Source organism: Dendronephthya gigantea, unplaced genomic scaffold, assembly GCF_004324835.1.
Source record: "Dendronephthya gigantea isolate DGI-Jeju-01 unplaced genomic scaffold, DenGig_1.0 000003F, whole genome shotgun sequence".
NCBI lineage: Eukaryota > Metazoa > Cnidaria > Anthozoa > Malacalcyonacea > Nephtheidae > Dendronephthya > Dendronephthya gigantea.
The window spans coordinates 2710268-2732912 of NW_021163013.1; the positions used below are offsets into that span (position 1 = coordinate 2710268).

The 22645-nt window shown below is 35.3% G+C and overlaps 2 protein-coding genes across 4 annotated transcripts; one reads left to right on the forward strand and one right to left on the reverse strand.

The window, feature by feature from the left end:
* The first annotated feature begins 47 nt into the window (after positions 1-47).
* Positions 48-6361, forward strand: LOC114540685. Of its 2 annotated transcripts, XR_003689096.1 has the most exons (8): positions 679-1651; positions 1749-1898; positions 2038-2109; positions 2470-2644; positions 2773-3256; positions 3656-3802; positions 6025-6171; positions 6270-6361. XR_003689096.1 is itself a non-coding variant. In XM_028560811.1 (4 exons), exons 1-4 carry the CDS (start codon positions 72-74, stop codon positions 2587-2589), a joined length of 453 nt encoding a protein of 150 aa, XP_028416612.1. In that variant the 5' UTR covers positions 48-71; the 3' UTR covers positions 2590-2743. The 2 variants fall into 2 exon arrangements, 1 of the variants encoding a protein (XP_028416612.1); XM_028560811.1 differs by lacking the exons at positions 1749-1898; positions 2773-3256; positions 3656-3802; positions 6025-6171; positions 6270-6361 and adding an exon at positions 48-125 and having other exon boundaries at positions 1445-1651; positions 2470-2743.
* Positions 5209-16902, reverse strand: LOC114540667 (serine/threonine-protein kinase/endoribonuclease IRE1-like). 2 transcript variants are annotated; one of them, XM_028560796.1, is made up of 4 exons: positions 16753-16902; positions 14154-14566; positions 12495-12572; positions 5209-6417 (listed from the first exon to the last, which is right to left on the reverse strand). In XM_028560796.1, exons 2-4 carry the CDS (start codon positions 14409-14411, stop codon positions 5581-5583), a joined length of 1173 nt encoding a protein of 390 aa, XP_028416597.1. In that variant the 5' UTR covers positions 14412-14566; positions 16753-16902; the 3' UTR covers positions 5209-5580. The 2 variants fall into 2 exon arrangements, with proteins under 2 accessions (XP_028416597.1, XP_028416603.1); XM_028560802.1 differs by lacking the exon at positions 5209-6417 and adding an exon at positions 12061-12342.
* Between the last annotated feature and the right edge of the window lie 5743 nt (positions 16903-22645).

A 22645-nucleotide genomic window follows, 5' to 3' on the forward strand; every position in this document is an offset into this window, starting at 1 on the left:
GCGTGTTGGCGGTCTGAGGTTGTTACCTCACCTGTCTTAGCCTGTGTCTGGCCTGTGTATGTAACAGGATAATGAATGTACCTCAGGGTACCTCATGGGATATAGATTTGTTTCCCGAAATTCGGGTAAGGATAGTATTTAAGTACAACATTCAATGGGAATACCGATTGAAAAATTGTATTTAAAACAAGCAAGGTTGTAAAAGTGGCAACTCTCCACGCGCTCTTGCGAAAGAGACGAAAGGCTTTAATAATAGATTAACTGTTAACGCTCAGTGTTATCGCTTCAACATACACATATGTACTCGCCTCACCCATAAATAGCATCACTTTGCTGTAATGAAAAGGCTGATCCCAGGTTGAAAATCTTTTCAAGATCCTGCTAAGATCTTGCAAATGACAGGATCTTGGCAAGGTATTTAGGATCTTGCCATGCTTGAAGATCTTGAAAATTCTTAAATCTACTTGCCAAGATCTTGCTAAGATCTTGCCAAGATACTAAGTTCAATGTTTGCTTATTACATTAACATGAAATTTGTTCAAAATGAGCATCAGTTTTCTCATGTTATTAAGCTATTGCTTTCCCGCAGATTGGTGTTGACTAAAATGATTTTTGCAATGGTCCTGCTAAAATTTTATCATGATCTTGTCAAGATGTTAATCATGTTATCATGATTTTGCCAAGATTTTATCATGATCTTGCCAAGATTTTATCATGATCCTGCCAAGATTTTACCATTATCGTACCACGATTTCAACTTGATCTTGCCAAGATTTCACTTTTATGTAGCCAATATTTTATTACCATGATTTTACAAGATTCATGGGACGATCAACTGCAACTTGCCAAGATTCTGCTATGATTTTGTCAAGATTGTACTGTGATCTTGCCAAGATTTTACTGAGATCATGTCAAGATTTTACTGATAACTTGCAAAGATTTTACTGAGATCTTGCCACGATTTCTTTGTGATCTTCGCAAGATTTCGCTGTGACCTTGTCAAGATTGTACTGTGATCTTGCCAAGATTTTACTGAGATGTTGCCAAGATTTTACCGAGATCATGTCAAGATGTTACTAATAACTCGCCAAGATTTATTTCAGATCGTGCAAGATTTCACAGTGATTTTCGTAAGATTTCGTTGTGATTTTGTCAATGTAATTTGCCCAGCTAGGTTTTACAGTGATTTTTCCAAGATTCCACAATAATTTCGCCAAGACTTTACCATGATTATGAGTCCACAAAGAACACATACTTCACATACGGGACAAATTATTGTAAACTCTTGAAATATTTACAAACATGCTCGTGCTTGCAACTATGAACAGTTAATGTTAATAACAGGTGTAATATAGGCATTCACAAATTCTTCGTTCATTTCAAAAACTGCTGTATGTTTCCGAGAGATGCCCACGTTTTCACGTTTTTTTACATGACTTGATAGACCCATCTGGAAACAAAACTGAGAGAAAGCGAAGCCTCAGTCCACAAGATGTTCATCCTTATCAAGACTCCGACTCCGAAGCGAGCGATTTCTGAGGTGAAGATAAGGACAAAAAATCCAAAGTCGCATTTGGATTTCGACTTCGACGATGATGCCCTGAGCAAAGAATACGAAAAATTAAACCGTCTGTCCGAGATGCTAACGAAGGTAGCTTTACTGAAGTTTAACTCGCATATATATGATATCCCACATTTTCATCAATGTTTTAAAATATTCAAAGAATTCTTTTTTTCGACAATTTTAGAGTGAATATCAGTTAAAATCGAATGATAAAGCAACAAATGAGCGCTTGGATTGACTGGAAAACGATGTGAAGAAAATCTCCAAGGCAATTGATAATTTGAAAGATGCAGTAAAAAAGTTAACTGCTGTAAAAACCACTTTAGTTTTACAGGTATCCATGCATGCAATATATGAATATTACCGCAACATTTATACATGCCATGCACATGCATTTTCTATAATTTCAAATTTCAGGCAAGACCTGTATTTGCTTTATAAATCATTGATGTTTTGATAAATATATATAATAGGATGACAAATTGCCTAAGAAGTCATTAATAAGTCCAACTACAGCTAAAAAGGAGACTGAAAACGCAGCAATGGTAAGTTAAATTGAGTGTACAGCAACTACAGTTTCAATAACTTTTTTGCCTTTAACAAAACAAGCAAAGTATCATTATAATACACAGTAGCATAGCCAGCCTGACGATCCATTCCTGCTATGCTAATATTTTGGTGGTCATTGAAAGGAAAAAAGAATGAATTTCTAAAGAAATGAATATTAATTATTAATAACCTTAGATTTGCATAGCGGGTATCAATTCTCAGGCTTTCTACGTTGACTGATCTTAATTGATCACTGTTGAATCAGAAGTGATAAGTAGAAACCAGTATTGTTCATTTAGTCTTCAGTATCAGCATGTTGTAATATTCTTTATAATATTGTATTTTATATATTATAGTGGCAGAATGAGGTTAATTTAATGAATATGAAAGCTCAACCAAAAGAGCCAGCAAATGTGCAATTAATTTGCTTAACCACTTGTGTAGTCAAAGCGAACTCCAGGACAGGATTTTGTTAAATCGAAAAAATCAACGAAAACACCCCTAGATGCCGAGGGGTCACTAAACTGTTTGGTAAGTTGCGTTATGTATGTTGATGCTAGAGTGTTTTGGCACATGAATTTCACATTTTTGAATCTTTGTTAGCAGTATAATTTTATACGCTTTTCGAAAACTGAATTGCAATTTCGTCTTTACTTTAGCAGTTATTGCCACTTAAAACACAAAAAAAGCCGCGCAAAAGGGATTGGTACAAAATCATTGATGTGACGTCACAATAGCAACTGGTTTGACTCATTCATATTACAAAAAGAAGAAAGATGGCGGCGCAAAAAATGCACGGAAATATAAATATGCCCAATAGATGGATTGTTGGGGGTTGCTCTAATACCTCTAATCCGGAAAAGGAATTTTTCTTCATTTTATACCGTTTCCTGGTGACGAAAGGCCAGAACCAAAAAAAAAGACGAAAGCAGAGGATTGATTTCGTGCTGTTGAAGAGGGAAAATTGTATGTGACTCCAAATTTTACAAGAAAGATTTCACACAAATGTTTTCTGGTTTCTCTGGTGAGGTATAGCGGTTAGCCACCGATGAAAATGGCGTTGTGCATGGCAGCCCCTAAGTGTCACGAAGTAACAACGGAAGTCAAACCTTCGTCTGCAAGAGCTAGGAGAATGATAAGTTCGTACGTATCGTTAATTGTTAGTCGTGAATAATCATTTTTATGGTTGCTGTTTCTTAAACACAGTGCAATTTTCTTATGTCAGCTATTTGAATACATACATACGATTATAATTATGCCGCTTTATATGCAAATATTTATCACATTGCAAAGGTTGTAAAAGAAGCGTCGTCTGTAAGTCTGACCGCCCAAGGCGAAGAGCCGCATGAACCTTGACACAAAGTCCCATTTGAACACGCAATTGAAAATATTGGAAAACAACTGGCAAAAAACGCCTCTCCGAACAAAGTCCGTATAAAGTTTAAATAAATAAATGTTTCGGTGTAACGTTTGCGGGCACCAAACACCCATTGACAGTGATCCCATTGTGTCTACATTTTTGTGTTTGGCTTCTTGCTTTAGACAAACAACGTTTCGACTGGGACAGACGGTTGTGTTGGTTGTGTCGGTTGTGCGTATTTACTAAAAGAAAAACGGAAGACTGGGAACAAGTATATAGCGCTTAAAAGCAAATACGATGAATTGGTGTTAAAGTTAAACATTCCAAAGGTAGCGTGTTTTTATCTTTGGTACTGTACATATGTGCTGCAGGAAAAACCCATGTTTCATACTCTGCGCTGTGCTTTCATTATGCAAACGTACTACAGCCGGTGACACGTAGCAAGTCAAACATAATGTTATTAATCTTAATAAAACGCATTATGTTGTGAACAGTGAACTCTATACAGGGTGTATAAAAATATTTCCCAAATGTAAAATTTCTGTTTTTCAGGATATTTTGTGCAGAATTTGGCAAAATCTTGTGTTCCTAGAGAGAGTTAAAACTTATCTGGTATACTTAGGCCAAGTTTGGTTTTTCATTAACAAATTATGTTGCCGCGGGGTGGTTCCTTTCCACTGATATTGGGAGGGCTTGCGCGCGAAAATGTGAAGCTGAAATTGAGATATTATTTAGCTGTTTAAAAGTAGGAAAGCTTTTTAATAAACTGTCAAAGTTTCAGGAAAATAATGCATACTGGGAGCACTGCGCGACCCCTAAAGCTGACGAATATTTCATTGCGCGCAGTGGATTAAATTCATCGTTGATTGTAGCGTGACCGATCTCATGCAAGGGTAGACAAATGAATAAATTAAAGCGAGAAACTAAAACATGCCGGATCATGAGTGCTGCTTAGGTACCGAACCAGACTTCCACGCATGGGCTCTTAAAGTGCCTATATCACTCGTGGGATTTTTATGCATTTGAAAAGAACGTAAAAAGTTAGTTATTATATTAAAAAAGTTTTTTGATTTAGTGCAATAATTTCGAAGATACAAGCCTCTAAACTACCTGCGGTTCCTGAGTCCCAACCTCCTGGGTTTAAACACGGCTATTCAATTTGAAACTGCCCATTGTTTACAGGACCCTGGGACTCAGGAACGGCAGGTAGTTTAAAGGCTAGTATTTTCAAAATTATTGCACTAAATCAAAAAACGTTTTCTAATATATGAACTAACTTTTTACGTTCTTTTCAAATGCATGAAGATCCCACGAGTGATATAGGCACTTTAAAACTTGATATGGCGACGTATAGGAGTGGAACTCGCGTGTCTGTATGATTATTGACAGATTTCTTGTATTACAGTAATACGGTGTTTCAAAAACGATGCATTCAAGTATATTGTTATTTTATTTACATCTGCCTAGCACGGCAAATGCAGTTTCATGCACCCCAATTATTTCAACGAAATACTCTGTTTCAACTCAATATTATAACCGTGGTTTGACGATTTTGGCCGATCAAAGAAAAGCGCCTAAATATGTAGTCCTGTATGATTGCAATCGTTTACAAACACTTCTTCAGGAAGGCTGTTAATGACTTTGGATATGGTACTTTAGATATGGTAATATCACGAAAGGAGTGCAAAAACCCAAAAACCTGTGAAATGATATCCCTAAAACTGCCCACATTACCCGAACAACATTTTCAATTTCAAGAAACTTTATTCGCAGCTTAGTGCGGTGGGAACAGTACTACCCTGAAATCCATGCAGAGGCGTACAGGTTCGATTCCTGCGGGAGGATTTTTTTGCAACGTTTTTAATTTGATAAAGCTAAATGAGCATAGCCATAGGGAGGGATTTAATCTTGCAAAAGGTGCTGATTGATACCCTTACAGTACGCGTGTCGTTCTCATATGCCAACGAAAGTTATCCCCAAATGACCGCAGTTATTAATGCAGATTGATTATTTAACTTATGATGAACTGTCTTCGCCAATTATTCCATCTTTATTCAAAGTTTTATTCAATTATATCTGGGAAAATGTAATAATCATATGATCATAGTTATATAAATTCTTCATCGTCAAGAAAGTCGTGCTTCAAAGCGTCATCAGCATTTGGTCTGGCATCAAGGTTGTGTTGGATCAACCATGACACAAAGCGTCGAGCATCACCTTCAGCAAGCATGCGTAAATTAACGGGATTACCGTTCACAATATTTCCCATTTGTTCGTAGACAGTTGCACCAAATGGATGCTCGCCTTTGCTTAATATGAAGAATGAAAGCATACCAGCCACCTGCACATCAGATTTTCTTTTATACCGACCTTTGCTTGGATATTTTAATTGCTCATTTAAATGCTTAATTACTTCAGCAGGCATCCAGCCTGATGTTCCTTTCGCATCAGTATGAAACGTAGTTTCTTCTTGATTAAGTACGCGGCTTATTCCAAAATCTGCTAATTTCATACAACCTCCAACGTCAACCAAGACATTTTTTGGTTTTAGATCTCTATGCAATATTCCTTCTCCGTGAAGAAATGCAAGTCCAGCAAAGATATCTTTGATCATTTTTCGCCCATGCCTTTGCAAATGATCAGTGGAAAGAGAACAAACGTACTTATCCAGTGTCTTTTCACAGAGATCAAGAATGAGGTACATAAATGTATTGTCCATTAGAAAATGGCGATAGCTCACTATAAATGGTGATTTCTTTGTGTTAATGAGTGAGAGGATTTTTCTTTCATTTTCAGCTGTGTCTTCACAGGCTTGTATCAACATTCGCTTTATAGCTACTTCACTGCCGTCTTGCAAAATCCCGACATAGACAAACGTCCCCGAAGAGCCAGATCCAAGAGTAAAGGATTTTCGCGCAGAAAACCTCTTTATTGGTCCCAAACCCTACGGAAATTTCCAAACAACAATTTTTAAATTGCATAATTTCATAGATAAACCTGCTGCCTGTATAAGTAGCAGTTTTAATAAGAGCTGGTATGGTGAGTCAAGGTCTGGTAGATTTCAGGCTTAACATGTCGCTAAAGATACTCAGTCTACAATCATTGACAAAAATGTTGTGACGAGCCGCGCGTTACGCCACAAAATTTATCCATACCCCCCTTACCCCCTAAGTCAATGTTGCCTGGATGAAAATGCTAGAATATATCGCGGGCAACATGCGCTAAGGCTTTAACATAACAATTCAACATTGATTTGGGGGAAGAGGGGTTATTTGATCGACAGTACTGTCGGTAAAGTTATTTCATGTAAATTACAAGCATTTTTGTTGAATGTTACAGCGAAATTTGTCAATGATTGTAGTTAGCATGGCCAGAAATATGGGATATTTGAACTGCGCATACCTGCGATTGGCTAAAAAAATACGGCCGACGAACGATAATAAAGTATATGGGATGTGTTTTTAAAATGATCCAAATTTTGGCGATCTTAGTCAACGCTGTGGCATTTACTGTCATTTCTCGAATGCAACTACAGACTGAGACTTGTTAATGAATCCAGTGATACACCATTTCCCAAGAAAATATAAATCTTTCTAACTTTTAATATTTCATTAATCCGGGAGGGGGTATGCGGTATATTCATACATTGATGTTTACATATCGAGGAACAACAGCGTACAAAAGAAATCCGTCGGGCATAAGACGAATATATGAATATACACTCCTCTCTCCATGCAATTAAGCTTCTGTAGCTGGGGTCCGGCTCACAATAACTAGTTTCATTATGCGTTTCAATAGAAGACGTTTACCGAGTCAAACTGATATATTAATAAACCTAAACCAAATGTGTTCATGACTTAAGGCCTCAGCCCAGAAACGTGCACGTTGGGCTTGAAGCATTTTACGCCACTTCGGTATCCATAAGAAGCTTAGGCTGCTTAGCAACCAAGCTATTCAAATGTATGGGTTATAATTATAGGGCGAGTGACGATCAATTAAGGATTTTATATCTCTGTTCTTATTGCATTTTGCTAATAGTATGGCCTATAACTAGAAATACATGCATGCAGCAACCCCTCGCCATTTTAAACGAAGCAAAATAATTCGTGCGCTACCCAGACCTAACTTTCTACGCTATTATGAAATAACTCGTGCAAATGTTTCGAAAACAAAGACAGTCGTAAAGGTGAACAGAAATCACCTGATTGCCTGCTTCATTACGTTGCAGTTTAAGTCAGTGTTAAACTTTTCTATAGCTAAACCTTCAAAACATCAAAACAGCACAAATAATTATAATAACCATACAAGCACTAAACGTCGAATGTTGTTTTTCGATTATTTATTTAATTCAATGATTTTAGCGACTATATAAGCTGCAAAGTGATATTTGTTTTATCAAAACTCTGAAGTACACTTTTGAGAACTCTTTTTAAAGTGCCTATGTCATGTTTGGGGAAATAGACTTCTTAGATAGTTTAGACGATTTCAAGAACTTTTGCAATATATTTGATAAGTCGAAAATCTCATCTTCATCGACTTTGAGGGCCTCAAAGTTGGTGATTTTGACATTTTTTATGATTTTCCGTGACCCTGAAAAAACTGGTAACTAATGTCATGTGTGACGTCAAATCGGGAAGTTGCGAAAATAACAATAAGCTATATTATAAAAAATAAAGAGTGTTAAATTATTATATCGCGGATAAGCAAAGATTTTGTGTAAAGTTAGGCCTTTATGTGTTCGACATTTATTAATAATGGTGCAAGGATGTAACACAGCTTTGTAGTTCCAACACCGCCGATTTACGCGAAAGAATTGCGCTACCGTACATAGAATTTTATATGGTACACCGCCCGAGGCAAAAGACGAAGGAAAGCTCGGTTTCACATTTTACGGTAACGTGGTAAATAAGAGGCGTTTGACCTTTGAGGAGTTCGATCAGAACATCTTAATTAAGGAAGAAGAGATCGTGAGCAGTTATATTGGTATCAACGAAAGTTTTGATGTAAAACAGATTATCCGTCGTGGGACTTGTGGCTTATTGCTTGAAGTAAGACACAATAAGTATATCTGTGCGCCCGTCAAATTATTATAACAAAACTAGCAGGACATTGTCTGCAAGATATCACCGTCGCAAAGTTTCATCAATGCTCTGTTCACTTGTTTTGATTCATCGATATCGTGCGTAATGCAACAATAGAGAACATGAGAAATGTATCACACTGTTTATTAAACCAAGTACTTTCAATATATACAGGGTGTATAAAAAAAAAGTAGACAATTTTGAAATGTTAAGAAAACTATAAATTTATCAATAGATTTATGCTAGTATGGGTACTTTACCATCTTCAGGTCATTCTAACACTAAAAACAAACAGAAAAATTAACCTCGAAAAATGGAAGAGCGGTTTGTGGAAGCATCATTTTAAATGGCGTGTGCAAACATGAATGAGAAGTTTAAAATCCAATTTGAATTCAAGGGCTGAACGTTTGGGTAATTGTTTACAAAGAATCAAAATTTCAGAAATTTTGATGAAAATTAAGTCAGTCGCGCAACTGCGTAAACGTGGGCTTTTTTCCGTTTAACTCGCAGCTTGAGTAACTTTTTTCATGCACGAATGATTTCATGCATGAGTGATTGCTCGGGTGATTAAACTAACAATGGTGTTGTGAAAAAAGTTACTCAAGCTGCGAGTTAAACGGAAAAAAGCCCACGTTTACGCAGTTGCGCGGCTGACTTAATTTCATCAAAATTTTTGAGATTTCGATTCTTTGTAAAGAAATACCCAAACGTTCAGCCCTTGAATTCAAATTGAATTTTAAACCTCTCATTCATGTTTGCACAAGCCATTCAAAATGATGCTTCCACAAACCGCTCTTCCATTTTTCGAGGTTAATTTTTCTGTTTGTTTTTAGTGTTAGAATAACCTGAAGATGCCAAAGTACCCATACTAGCACAAATCTATGAGATATTTTGATAAATTTATAGTTTTCTAAACATTTCAAAATTGTCTACTTTTTTTTGATACACCCTGTATATTTTTTATTTCTCCAAGAAATAGTAATTTGATATGTATATGTTTGTACACTAACAGATTCTGGAAGTATGACCAAATCACAAGAACAGATTGAGACCTATTAATTTGATTCAACGCCTTCAACTTGGGAAACTCGATCCACACATCCACATTAAAAACAAGCAAAACCATGTTGCAGACTTGTGACAAACCCATAAAAGGTCATTGGAATGTTCTGAACTGTCTTTGCAGGAAAAAATAATCAGTTATTGAATAATGTATATATGTTAATATTTTATTGGTGGTTTAACAACACACAAAATCTTTAAAACATAAACCTATCAAACAGTAATTATGTATTGCTATGTCAAATGGTCAAAATAAAGGTATTATAACCCTCCTAAATGAGCATACTTTTTGAATAAATCTTTGAAACTACCCTCAAAATTTCATTGAAGTGCCTTGTTTATAGCTACATTTATTATTTCAAAATTATATATTTCTTGGATATATGCATGATATTGTGTTTTAATGCAAAAAAAAACTAGTTCACTGCAATATAGACAACATTTTGTTGCAAGCTACACACACAATTTGTTTTACAAGCTATTCAAATTTTAATTCATAATGAAATTTGCAAAAGTGTTACAACAAAGCTTAAATATTATAAAAGGCAGCAATGAGTCAAATTCCTAAATAAGCAACCTCTTCTGAGTTCTGACTGAGTTGACATATAACCATAGAATATGTAAATGAAAAGAAGTATAAAATAAATCCTTAAAGATGGTCATCTCTGTGAAAGTCCTTTTCATTAAATTTACTGCATATAGCATGGCGGTCATGACATTCTTCTTTTCTCCAAGTGGCCATAATTGAACAAGTTCCATCGATTGTCAATATGCAATATGTACAAGTCTAGATAGCTACAAAGTAAAATGATAGAATGCATTATGAACTAGTTGAGATCATTGAAGATATTTCTTATACACATATTAATGGTACCAAGGAATGCTATATAAACACTTTTTCAACAGCTCTTGTCTCTTTGACTTTCGAATCGGCTAACTGCATGGCTTGCATGGTGATAAAATTTATAGGTACCTTCTAGTAGAGCACTGTTCAGCACACCATAATTACATGAGAATTCATGTGTATGCCCCAAATGCTTAGTTTGTCGTTTTACTTTGAAAAACGCTGGTCTACTCTTATAAATTTTTGTACTTCACCATTACCGTAAAATAAACATCCGATTCAAATAGCAAACGTTAATATTATGGCGTATATTACAAAAACAATTCTACTCACCATCTTTCCTGCTACACATCTTTCGAACCAGCCTCCGACTGAATATTAAGTATTTGCAATTTATCTTCATGTTCCGACTTTCTTTGTAATAGTTGGCAACACATTTTCTAAATATCATTCGGGTATGGACACTTTCATCTGCAGTCAGAGCACTGAGTGAGTCAGAGCCTCAGAGTCTCTGACTCAGACAGAGAAGAGTCAACTTCAAGATTGTTCGATCGTAGAAATGCCAATGAATGGCTTAATTGGCGTTATTTTCTGATTCACCTCGCCGCTGATCAGATAAGTAAAGCTTCACGACATTGTCGCATCCACAAATTAAACGAAACGCCTCAGTAAAATTGAAAAAGTACAATTCAAAGTTTATCTTCGCTCGCGCAAGATATAAAATACAGTGTTTTACGGCTTTACAAAAATGCGACTTCCCGAAATGACGTCACAACCCGTCTCACAAGCGTTCTCGCCCTAGTCCTTTTAAGGTCACGGTTTTAGTCAAAATCACCAACTTTGAGGCCCTCAAAGTCGATGAAGATGAAATTTTCGACTTATCAAATATATTGCAAAAGTTCTTAAAATCGTCTAAACTATCTAAAAAGTCTATTTTCCCAAACATGACATAGGCACTTTAAAGTTTAAGCGATGATGTAAAGCCTAAAACGGTCGGTTAGCTCCTTGTAAAACGACATACTAAGCTCGTACTTGTCAAAAAAACAATGCATTCTTACAGCAAACACTGAATAAGCAAAATATAGTCACCTACCACTTCAAAGATTATAAACTACGAGTCGTTCCTATTTCACCAACTGTTTCTGTTCTGTGATGATCTTTAAATTGACTCCATATTTTATTTAAAAATATTTGAAAAATGACGGTTAAAATGCTGACGCTATCATGCATGCTCTCTTTTTGTCTTAGCCAATCAGCAAGTCGTAGACGACCGTTCTTTCTTCATTCAAATTTCGCGCATGCGCACAACTACCATGACCATTGAACGTCCATGACATTTTGGCAACTTTGGATTCCGCTATGTTCTCCCGGGTCCCGGGTGTAATTCCTAATCTCCGGGCGAAAATTAGTACCCTCGCACGGCGCCGGCTCGTGGATTATTAGCATGCCAATTTTCACAGAGAATCCGCTGTACAAAGCAGGCGCATGTCTCTCATTACTGACCATTAGCATAATAGGCACTGTTAGCTTTTGTTTTAGCATTGTTCGAGCATTGCTTTCTTCTAGGTTGCTTCTTTGAAAGATTTAAAAGCGCGACAATTGCAAGTTAAACCTTTATTGTTTAAAACAACTATGGATGAATTTTTAATATCATTTGTTCTAAATTACATGAGAGTAGAGTAAAATGCCAATCATTTTCTCTACGATCTTTGACAATTAAATTCCGTGGGAAACCATAACCTTGTAAGAAGATTGAAATATTTGTGATTGAATACGGAGTTCATATTTCTCGCAGGTAATAAAATTTTATTCTATTCTTATAAATTATAAATTACCCAGAGCGCGAGTCAATTCGAAAATGCAAAAGCAAAATAAACTTTCTCTGTAAGAAAAATCGAGGAATAAATTAATTTTATTGGATTAATATGATTTATTTAATTTGATTAAATTAAATTAAATTGATTACCCCAAATAAGCCTGGAAACTAATTCATGTACTAACATACTTAGCATAATAATAACATTACACTTCTACCTTTTCTAATTTTCCTGACTCCAGTGCCTCTAACTCTTCAATTTTTTGGCGATGTTCAATTGACTTCCTTATTTCTAGCTGGAATATTTAGTTAAAAAAACTATTAATTTATACACAAAATAGTATAGTTTCCAGTGCAACTACCGATGCGTGCACGAGTGATTTTTTAAATATAAACTGCAAAATTCACACTTTTAAAGAAACTCATGCTTTGGCGCGTAATTATCCGTTACTGCACGAGAAATTATACTGCTAGAAATACATGCATGCAGCAACCCTCGTCATTTTAAGCCAAGTAGGTGTAGTAGCTTACATTATGGTGATGAATGACTCCAATGAGCCGACAGACGACAGCTAATATTTTTATCATTCGAAAACGAATATATGTATAGTCTTAAAAGTAAAGTAAACATTGCCCGTTTTTCATCTGCATTAGGCAAGCAAATATTAATGGACTCTTATATACAGCTTATAAGTTATAGCTAGAAATTTAACCTTGAAAACATGAAAACAGAACTAAAGCTTTAAGGAATAGACATCAAAATGTTATGCTTCGAATTTTTGTATGCGGAAAATATTTGCATGCACTTTGCACTAGACTTTAACCCTTTTCAAGTGGTGCATGTGATCAGGGCCGTAACTACAGGGTGTCCCCCAAAAAAAAGAAAACTACTGAAATCACCCATAACAATGCAATTGTTAGAGTTTGAATGCCTAAGCACTCTGTTGGGACACACAGGTGTATAAATGTTTACCATACTCATTTTTACGCATGCATATGATGCAGTAAAATTTGCTTGTTCGCAAAAATGATATTTATTAACAATATTTAGAATTTACAAATATGGATAACAATATTTAAATGTGCATCTAAAGGACCATAACCTTCGACATGTCCCCTTTCTCTAGCAACACAAAGCATTTAGCATTTTATAACTTGCATTAAATCCCCACGGGCTGAAATTCGTGAACACGGCATTCAAATTTTAACAATGAGTGATTTCAATAGTTTTCGGTTTTTTTGGGACACCCTGTAGAACGATAATTGGGGGGGGGGGGGTGTAAGTAAGTGCAATAATAGCTCACAATGGAAATCCGTCGGGCAGAACTGAATATATGAATAAACACATAAACACCCCCCCCCCCAATTATCGTTCTAGTTACGGCCCTGCATGTGATAGCTTTTTGTAATCGGTTATGTACGTATTTGCAAAATCATAATTTATACATGCAAATAAACTGCATGCATCTCAGCATATACGGAGTAAACAGAATAGACATCTACCCGTCTAAAACACTTGGTATAGGCAGCGCCCTGGTATATAGCTTATACCCCCGTTTACACCACATTCGATTTAATGGCACGGCACGGCTAAAATGGGTACCCGTGCCCATTTCATCTGTGCTCGCCGTGCCAATAAATTGACTGTAGTGTAAACGGGGCTTATTGAATACGCATATTTTCTCTTTAATCGCTCATTCGTATCTGTATCATGCAGTGTTGTTTATCGATATGTTTGCAGTCATAAATCACTGGAAGTATATCATATATCGTGTCGACATAGCACAGATCGTGTATAAAAAGTTGTAGAGCTAGAATCGACTAGGATTTGTCAGACAGGGAGAAATTGTATATAATTATTACTATAAATCTCCAACCTCATTATGCGATAAGCCCCTATCATTATTCCAATCAGACAAAAGCTGCTGTCTCTGTTCTGGTGTCCAGGAATTCGTAATGTTTGCCCATAAACCAAATTGTTGATTTTCTTTTTTCCATTTTTCTAAACGGCTCTCTATCTCGTATTCCCTTTTGAGAAAAAATTGCCGTTCAAATTCATTAAATGACGAGCTTTCCAGCAGAGTCGACAATTCGGCAATTGTCTGACATTCACTTATTATTCTAGTTAAATCCATGCTTAGATTCTTTTAAAGTAAAATAAACAATAGTCAAAAGCCGAAAGCATGCATTATTCAAAGCTTATTCTTTCTTCGTTGGCATGAGGTTAAAAAAAAAACATATTCAAGTGCACGGTGATGGATTTTCTGCTCGGCGATCGATGCTTTGCGACCTGGAAAAGAAAGGAAGTTGATCGATCATGTGCGATTTTGCCAGCTTTAATTTTGTGAAAACTGTTCCCTGCAAAAACATAGAATTGTCATCGATGGTTTTTAAAAGAGCCGTGCATGGACAGTTGTTTAAAGTTTATTATATACATGCTGTGTCTGGAAAACATTTTGACTTTTGTACATGAAAATTATGAATAAAATTATGTCCGCATAATTTGTTTTGCTTTAACTTATACGGTGCGGAATATATTAAATCCTGCGCGTCAACATAAATAAATTTAATGTCGACAGTTTTTCCGGAGAACAATGGAGCGTTGAGCAACTAACAACATAGAAACGTAATTCAATGCAACACCAAAATGTTCACCCACTTAAATATGTTTCAAATATACTGGTAGCCAACTTATGAATACGCAAATTTTAATTTTGCTTCTACCGTTTAATGAATATGGATTATATTGGATCTGTTTGCTTCTCAATCGAACTTACGCAATGATTTATAGGGTAAAAATACCATGTTTTAGAAGTATGTTATGGCCATCTTTAGCGGTTACAGGTTTACATTGTCTTTCGCCGATTTTTCTTTCTTATTAACAGCATTTCACGCGACATGCGCACATAATGTGTGGTTTTCATTCAGTAGTTTGTCGAGAACATGTCAAGGTGAGTGATGTGATGGAATGTTTTTATATGTGTGCAGTCAACAATGACCGATTTTAACCGAGAAAAAAAATTACATCTGGACTATATCTCGTAGGTGAAAAGGACTTGTTCACGACAACTGGATACTTATTTGGCAAATTAGCAGTATATACGCTAGAAATTTGAAACGTTGAATAAAAATCCCTGGAACCAATCGCATTGCTCGCATGAAATTGAGCTATGGAACACAATACAATTTTATTTATAACTCGAACACGACGTCTGTTCTGGCGTTAACTCCGGCGTGCCGTGCACGTGCCAGTCTTCAATATAAAGCTTCGGAACATAAACAATACAGAGATTATAAGGCTTGTTTGCCAAAGTTTATTGACAATAACAATCTGTTATCACCATTATAACTAAGATGATAGTGTGATTTCATAGATCCAGAAGAAAGGTACAGGTGGTTTGCAATGTTGATTACAGATAACTTATCAGCATGGAGATAATAGCACTAGTTCCTAAGTCCAATAAGACTGCGAGGCTTGCATGTTTGCAAGTTTTATTGACAATATCTTATCACTGTGTTAATCAGTACAACAATCAGTCAACATTGAACACCATCATTCATCATTGATATAAATGTGCATTGCTGAGTAGTAGTTACCAGGAAGGTATGTCCTAGGACCTAGATTTTCCTCTACCGATACATCATTTGAAAGTCTCAGCAATAATAGCACATAAACATTGTGATGGTATATAATTTGAATACACCATAAGCACTATTCACTGTTCTTTCGTTTCTTAATCAATTGGTTCTTAAGATATGACAAGCAAAATACATTAATATATAAAACATTAATAGTATTTGATACCAAAGCTTGCCTTTCAGACGGCAGAAACTCTTTCAACGGTCTAGAAAATTGTGGTGTGAACCAATCCTGGAGCGATGAACTTCAATAATGACGCACATATTTGTAGCCTTAAACTTAATATTTTGTTTGAATATATCAGCAGAATGGCTGCCGTTTTATTTATACCTGCACAATGGCTGGTTTCAATTTCAATACCTGCACAATGGCAAGGTATAACTTCAATACCTGCACAATGGCAAGGTTTTTGCTTGCCATATCTCAAGAAGCAATTGTATAAGAGTCAAAAGAACAGTGAATTGTGCTTATGGTATGTTCAAATTACATACTATCACAATGTTTATGTGCCATTCAAATAATGTGCCATTCAAATTCATTGCATGCTTTCAAATAATGTGGAGGAAAATCTAGGTCCTAGGACATACCTTCCTGGTAACTACTACTGAAGCAATACACGTTTATATCAATGATGAATGATGGCATTCAATGTTGACTGATTGTAGGACTGATTACCACAGTGATAAGATATTGTCAATGAAACTTGCAAACAAGCCACGCAGTATTAAAGATTTGTACACTCGTATAATCCGGTTGTGATCAAAATTGCTCGGCAGTGGACAAATGAGCGATTGAAATGACAAATATTGACACAAATAATGCAACGTTGATTTTACCTTGACTTTTATACAGAAATTTGCCAAAACTCAAAGCAGCCCTTCGAATAAAATCTGACTAAACGTCGGAAATGTTTCGAGTGTTTCCTTCAGCGCCAATCTGTCCGAGTGATTACCGACGAGTGTCGAAGATCCCTCCATGCTACGCGGACACTTTCGACTCTGACATAGTGGTTAGCCGCGCATGCGCAGCGGCTACTCACAAAAAAACAAAACCAGGCGAATTTTCTGTCGCTCACGCCGGAGTAAAAATACGAGGCTTATTCAGTAGGCTACAATCGAAGCAACTTCCGGTTTGCTAGACAATAACAATGCAACGAAATTTCCGGAAAGGCCACCAACGTTTTATGTTTATAGATATAGACTTAAAAGTAATAAAATGAACATTACTGTGAAATATCTGGGTCTATAGATGCGTGTTTATTGTGTTCGTGGTACGCGCGAGAACATCTTAATGAATGGAAATTTTAGGATTATATTAGAAAGATCCATTTGCTATTTAAATGAACTTACGCAGTGATTTATAGGGCAAAAATTTATAATTATATTCAAAAATATATTTATATTACACAAATACATATTTATATTCAAAATTTAGTTTGTTTGTAATAGACAAGAAGAGTGCTCAATACCAAAAAAAAGCAGAGCATAAATAATATTTACTAATTCTTTAATCTCAAAATAAAGCCGTCGCTACAAGGTGTTTCACGCTAAGCTAAAAAAGCAAAGCGATCATCAGGCGACTCATAATCGTCGCCTGATGATCGCTTTGCTTTTTTAGCTTAGCGTGAAACGCCGTGTAGCGACGGCTTTATTTTGAGATTGAAAGAATTAGTAAATATATATATATCTATATATATATATATATATATATATATATATATATATATATATATATATATATATACATATACATATATATATATATATATATATATATATATATATATATATATATATATATATATGCAATTTTCATTGAACAAGACTTCTCTTGTTATACTAATTACAGACAAGTAACCATGATAAATTAATGTACACCAGCATAGTCATATTGGCAATTTTTTGCTTAATGCCAGAAATAATGACTAATAAAAATAACTCTAATGCCCCCTGCATTTACTCCTCTGGAGAGAAGAGGGATTACATGGCCACATACCTTAGCCTGAGACTCATCACAATAACAGAAATCCTGTTATTGTGATGCAGACAGTACTCCTGTTCCTTCTTGTTGGTGCATTCCACCTAATGGGGATGAGAGGCTGGGGGCTTATTTATTTTGAGTAGGATTTATTCAACTATTAAATGATTTGGCACACTGCCATACATACACAGAATGTGTTATTATAAAGAAAACCATTAGATGTTACAAAAGTACTTGTCTTTTATGTGAAGGAAAGACTTAATAACTTAAAAAATTATATTGTGATGGGAGTGGGAGATATATATAGGAGACAAGACTGATGTTATGGTAAATCTTTGCATATAATAAACAATTAATTTCAGCACTGACACTGTGCCACTTTGTACTGTAATGCAAATCATTTTACCATTATAAAGGTAGGTGCTGTTGAAAAAAGTTTTTTTGTAACTGCATGCAGAAAATAAAAGCATTTGAGACCCCATATCATACGGTACATACCTTTAATTGCGTGTTAAAACATTAATAACTTTTCATTTTTACCCTATATAAATATTTGCGTAAATGTTCGATTGTATAGCATATAGATCTTTGTAATATTTCAACATCGTTTGGTTTCATTTGTGCAGTTGAACCTAAATGAATCTTTGACTTTGTGAAGTTTGACTTATATATTCCAAAATAACAAGATGTTCTCGCGCGTACCACGAACACGCAATAAACACGCAACTAGACACAGACCTCTCAACACCGGCTTCAAATGACGAATCAATGACGAAACCACGAAACGGAGATTTCATTCGCTCTTGCTGTGTTTCAAATTTCTCACGGAATTTAAACGTTCCGCAACAACCGCAGAGAATATTAGGTCTAGAGGCTGCCCTAAAATCGACACTAGTAAAAAGAAAGGTTCATTTGCTATAGAATGACGTGCGAATAAATCCTTTTCAATCTACGGAAATAAAAATGCTACTAAATTAACAGTTTTATACGATTGCAAACAAATAAAACATGAAAATGACAAACCACGTATTCATAGTATATAATACTCGTACGGTGACTGCTAAAGCTATACAACACACCGAGATGAATATTTTCGTTGATTATGGCATAAATATACATTAGGTTTGTATTAAACGTAAATATTGTATCAAATACTGACTTGAAAAGATGAATAGCAACACAAAATAACAATAAAAAGTATCTATACAAATACAAACCTTCGACATCGCGAATATTGTTCATCACAGCAGGGCTCTCACATCCTATTGTTTAGAAATCCTTAGACTAAGGACAAAAATTCCTCAGATTGAGTAAAATTTCCTTAAATCTCCGGGTTCCCAGATATGAAGACTGGGACCTAGTGTAGTTCAGTGGTGTAGTTTACTAAAAAGGCGGGAAAATTGTTTTGGTTTTATATTAGTTAGTGTAAAAAGCTGTTTTATTATTATCGTTGTTATAAACAATATATAAATCAAGTTCACGAACTGATCACAGAAGTTGAGAAGAGTTAAAAAAACATTGTAAGAATGGAGTAACAATTTTTAATTTTTGCCATGTTTTGTTCAGTTTTATGACTTTTGTAACGAAAGTAAATAATTTCGATAAAATTCAGAATTCCTTAGAAATTCATTAAAAAATAAAATTCCTCAAACAATTCCTTAAAAAGGTGAAATAAGATCAAAATTTCCTTAGTTTAAGGAAATTTCCTTAAAAGTGAGAACGCTGCATCACAGCATCAGGCCTGTGCTTCCACTTAGTGCATTCTGAATTTCCTTTCCTATTTTTCTTTTATATGTCTATCCAACCATCACACAATTTGCTCCTAATTTTACTGGCAGTCATGTCTAACGATGTGTCAATTATTTTACAATTTATGTAAAACTGGTTTATTAGCTAGCCTGTCACTTGTAGAAGTTGAATATTAAATTGTAGCACATGTAAAACAAACTCATAGTTTATAATCTTTGATGTAGTAGGTGTCTAATTTGTTTATTTCGGGTTTGCTGTAAGGATGCATTTTTTCGTATAGGTATGAACATGGCATGTCGTTTTGCAAAGACATAACCGACTATTAAAGACTTTAGTCTCTTTACATCATTGCTTTAATTTCAACAAAGAGTTCATGAAAGTCAAATTCGGAGTTTCGATAAAAAATCACTTCAGAGCTTTTAGAGTCGAATGCATCGCCGCGAAAATGTATTTTGAAAAACAACATTCGATGTTTGAGTAGGGGATTTAATTTGAACTAATTTTAACGTCTTGAATGTTCAGTGAAATAATATTTTCCGGCTAATCAGATGATCTTTAGAAGTGGTTAGCTCATTTTAACTTGCGGCGCCTGTGCGAATTAATACTTGAGGATTTCGATGAAATTTTAACTTGTTCATTTTAAAGGCTATACTTTCCACTTCCGCGTAATTTTTATACGCACGTACACGTACGGAAAATTTTAAATGCTTTTAAATTTTTATGATTTAACATCTAGGTCAACTAATGCATAATAAAATATGCAGAAAACTAAGTTTCTTTGATAGTATTTTCTTTGCTTGAAATGGCGAGGGGTTGCATGCATGAATTTCTAGTATAATTATATTATTTCCCAATGAGCATGAACAAGAAACATCATGCATATATGTCCGTTAAATTGAAATTGAAGTAGTATATCTAAAACGTAATGAAAACGTCTAAAGAATCTTATAGTAATCTAAACAGAGCCCTTTCGATATAATTTATACTTATTAACCTTTGAACTCTTGATGAATCTTTAGATAAACCGGCTAAACCTTCCTGTTTCGTCTCGTTGATCAACAGTGCATTACCTTTTTTAAAAATTAACCAGCAAAAACGACATACGATTTTCCTTCGCTACAAATGACTGTGTAAAACCTGGCATCGATTGAATAATTGAACATTTACAGAGAATAATATAGCCAACATGCAGCTGGAATTATACACAGCCAGAAACGCGGAAGTTGCTGCAGGCCTGCTGCAGACTTGATGCAAGTTGCGATCATCAAGCCGATATCAGGATGCGTTCGCATCGCTTGCTCCGGCTTGATAATATCCAGTCTGTTGCTAGTTGTTAACAGACTTGATGCAAGTTGTGAACTGCAGACTTGATGCAAGTTGTGAACTGCAGGAAAGAACTGCAGAAAGGTATTACTCTGTACCACAGAATAGGGTCTTAACTACACTGTAGTCAGTGTACTCGAAGGAAATACGTTTAAAGTACAAAATTTATAGAGTCTGACAAAGTATTTCATATGCGTTTTAAAGACAGGCTACTAGGCTGTCTGCTATTTTACGCGAGTTGACACACGGTTATTCGAACATAAACATTTCGCGTTGTGGATCGAATTTAAAAAATCCCCACGAGGAAATTGAAGAAAAAGTCACGCTTTGTCACAATTTGTTAGTTTTGAAATGAAAAGTTTAATATCGAATGGCACGCAGGGCTTAGAACATGGTGTTATTTTCCCACCCCTTTTGTTTATATATTTTGAATTTCGCGCAGTCTCATTGGTCAAGCACGAAAAATATAAACAAACACACTGATTGGCTAACAATATTCACCCTTGTTCCGCAGTCCGTAGTCCGTAGTCTGTGGTCCATCATCCGTGTTTTCTATCAAGCCATGTATATTCTACAGTGTGTGTAAAAAAAATTCGACTCCAACTTTGACAGGCTGGTGTATAAAATACTAAAGTAAACGATATAATTTTTATAGGGCAACATAGATCTAGATTAGCTTATTTAGTTTGCGATTATACCGTCCTTATATCGACACGACTAAAACTGGCCGAGTTATCGCCTTTTAAAAATTGTTGCTAAGACCTCCAGACAAAAGAAAATGCAAATTTAATTAAATCGATAAACTGTTATGCAGCAAAATTTACATAAATCCCTGTACATAAATAACGAATTTAGAGTCCTATGCCTTCAACATGTCCTCCGTTTCTGTCTATGCAAGTTTGACAGCGTCGAAGGATGCCTTGAACTGCTCGTCGAACCAGTATCATAAAATGTTTTTACATAAATGTTCGTTGTCCCGTGCTTAACTGAGGCATTGTGTTCTTCAAAACTATCGTTGAACATTGAATAAGCAGAATTTTTGCGATAAATTTGCATTTTAGTTTTCAGTGATAATTAGATTTTAAAGCCCTTTGGGACTAATTTTCAATAAAACAAACGTCCAATTCCCATCGGCGGAAAATCGTGATTTTTACGAACTTTTTTGTCGAACCAGTATTCCTTCATTTTTCAACTAAATTACACGTACAACGTGTCATTTAAAAGAGAAATAAATTAACTTAACAATGATGCAAAAATGAATCAAATTTGTCAAATAGTCTAGGATCTGTAAAGGAGTTTGTATTCATTTCCTTTAGGACAGATTATCTCAACTGTTTTAGGGTAAAATGACCATGGCAGTCAACATGGCATATGTGGCATATGTGCCAAAAGCTGAATCCGGGACGAAAGTCCTGAAAATGACCACACCCAGAAACGGCATAGCTCTAAATCCTGAATTATCAAAGCTACAGTCTTTCTGAATTGTTTATTTGGTTCAGAATGGTTGCTTTTAGGGGTGGTCACTGGAGGGTGAAATTAGCCTAAGTTTCATATTTTACAAGAAAATGAATGTTTACCATTCCAGGTCAACTGCTAATTATGCATAAAATTTCCCTATTTTCCAAAAATTTTTGCCATATGATTAAAAAACATGCTTATTTTAATATATTTATTAAA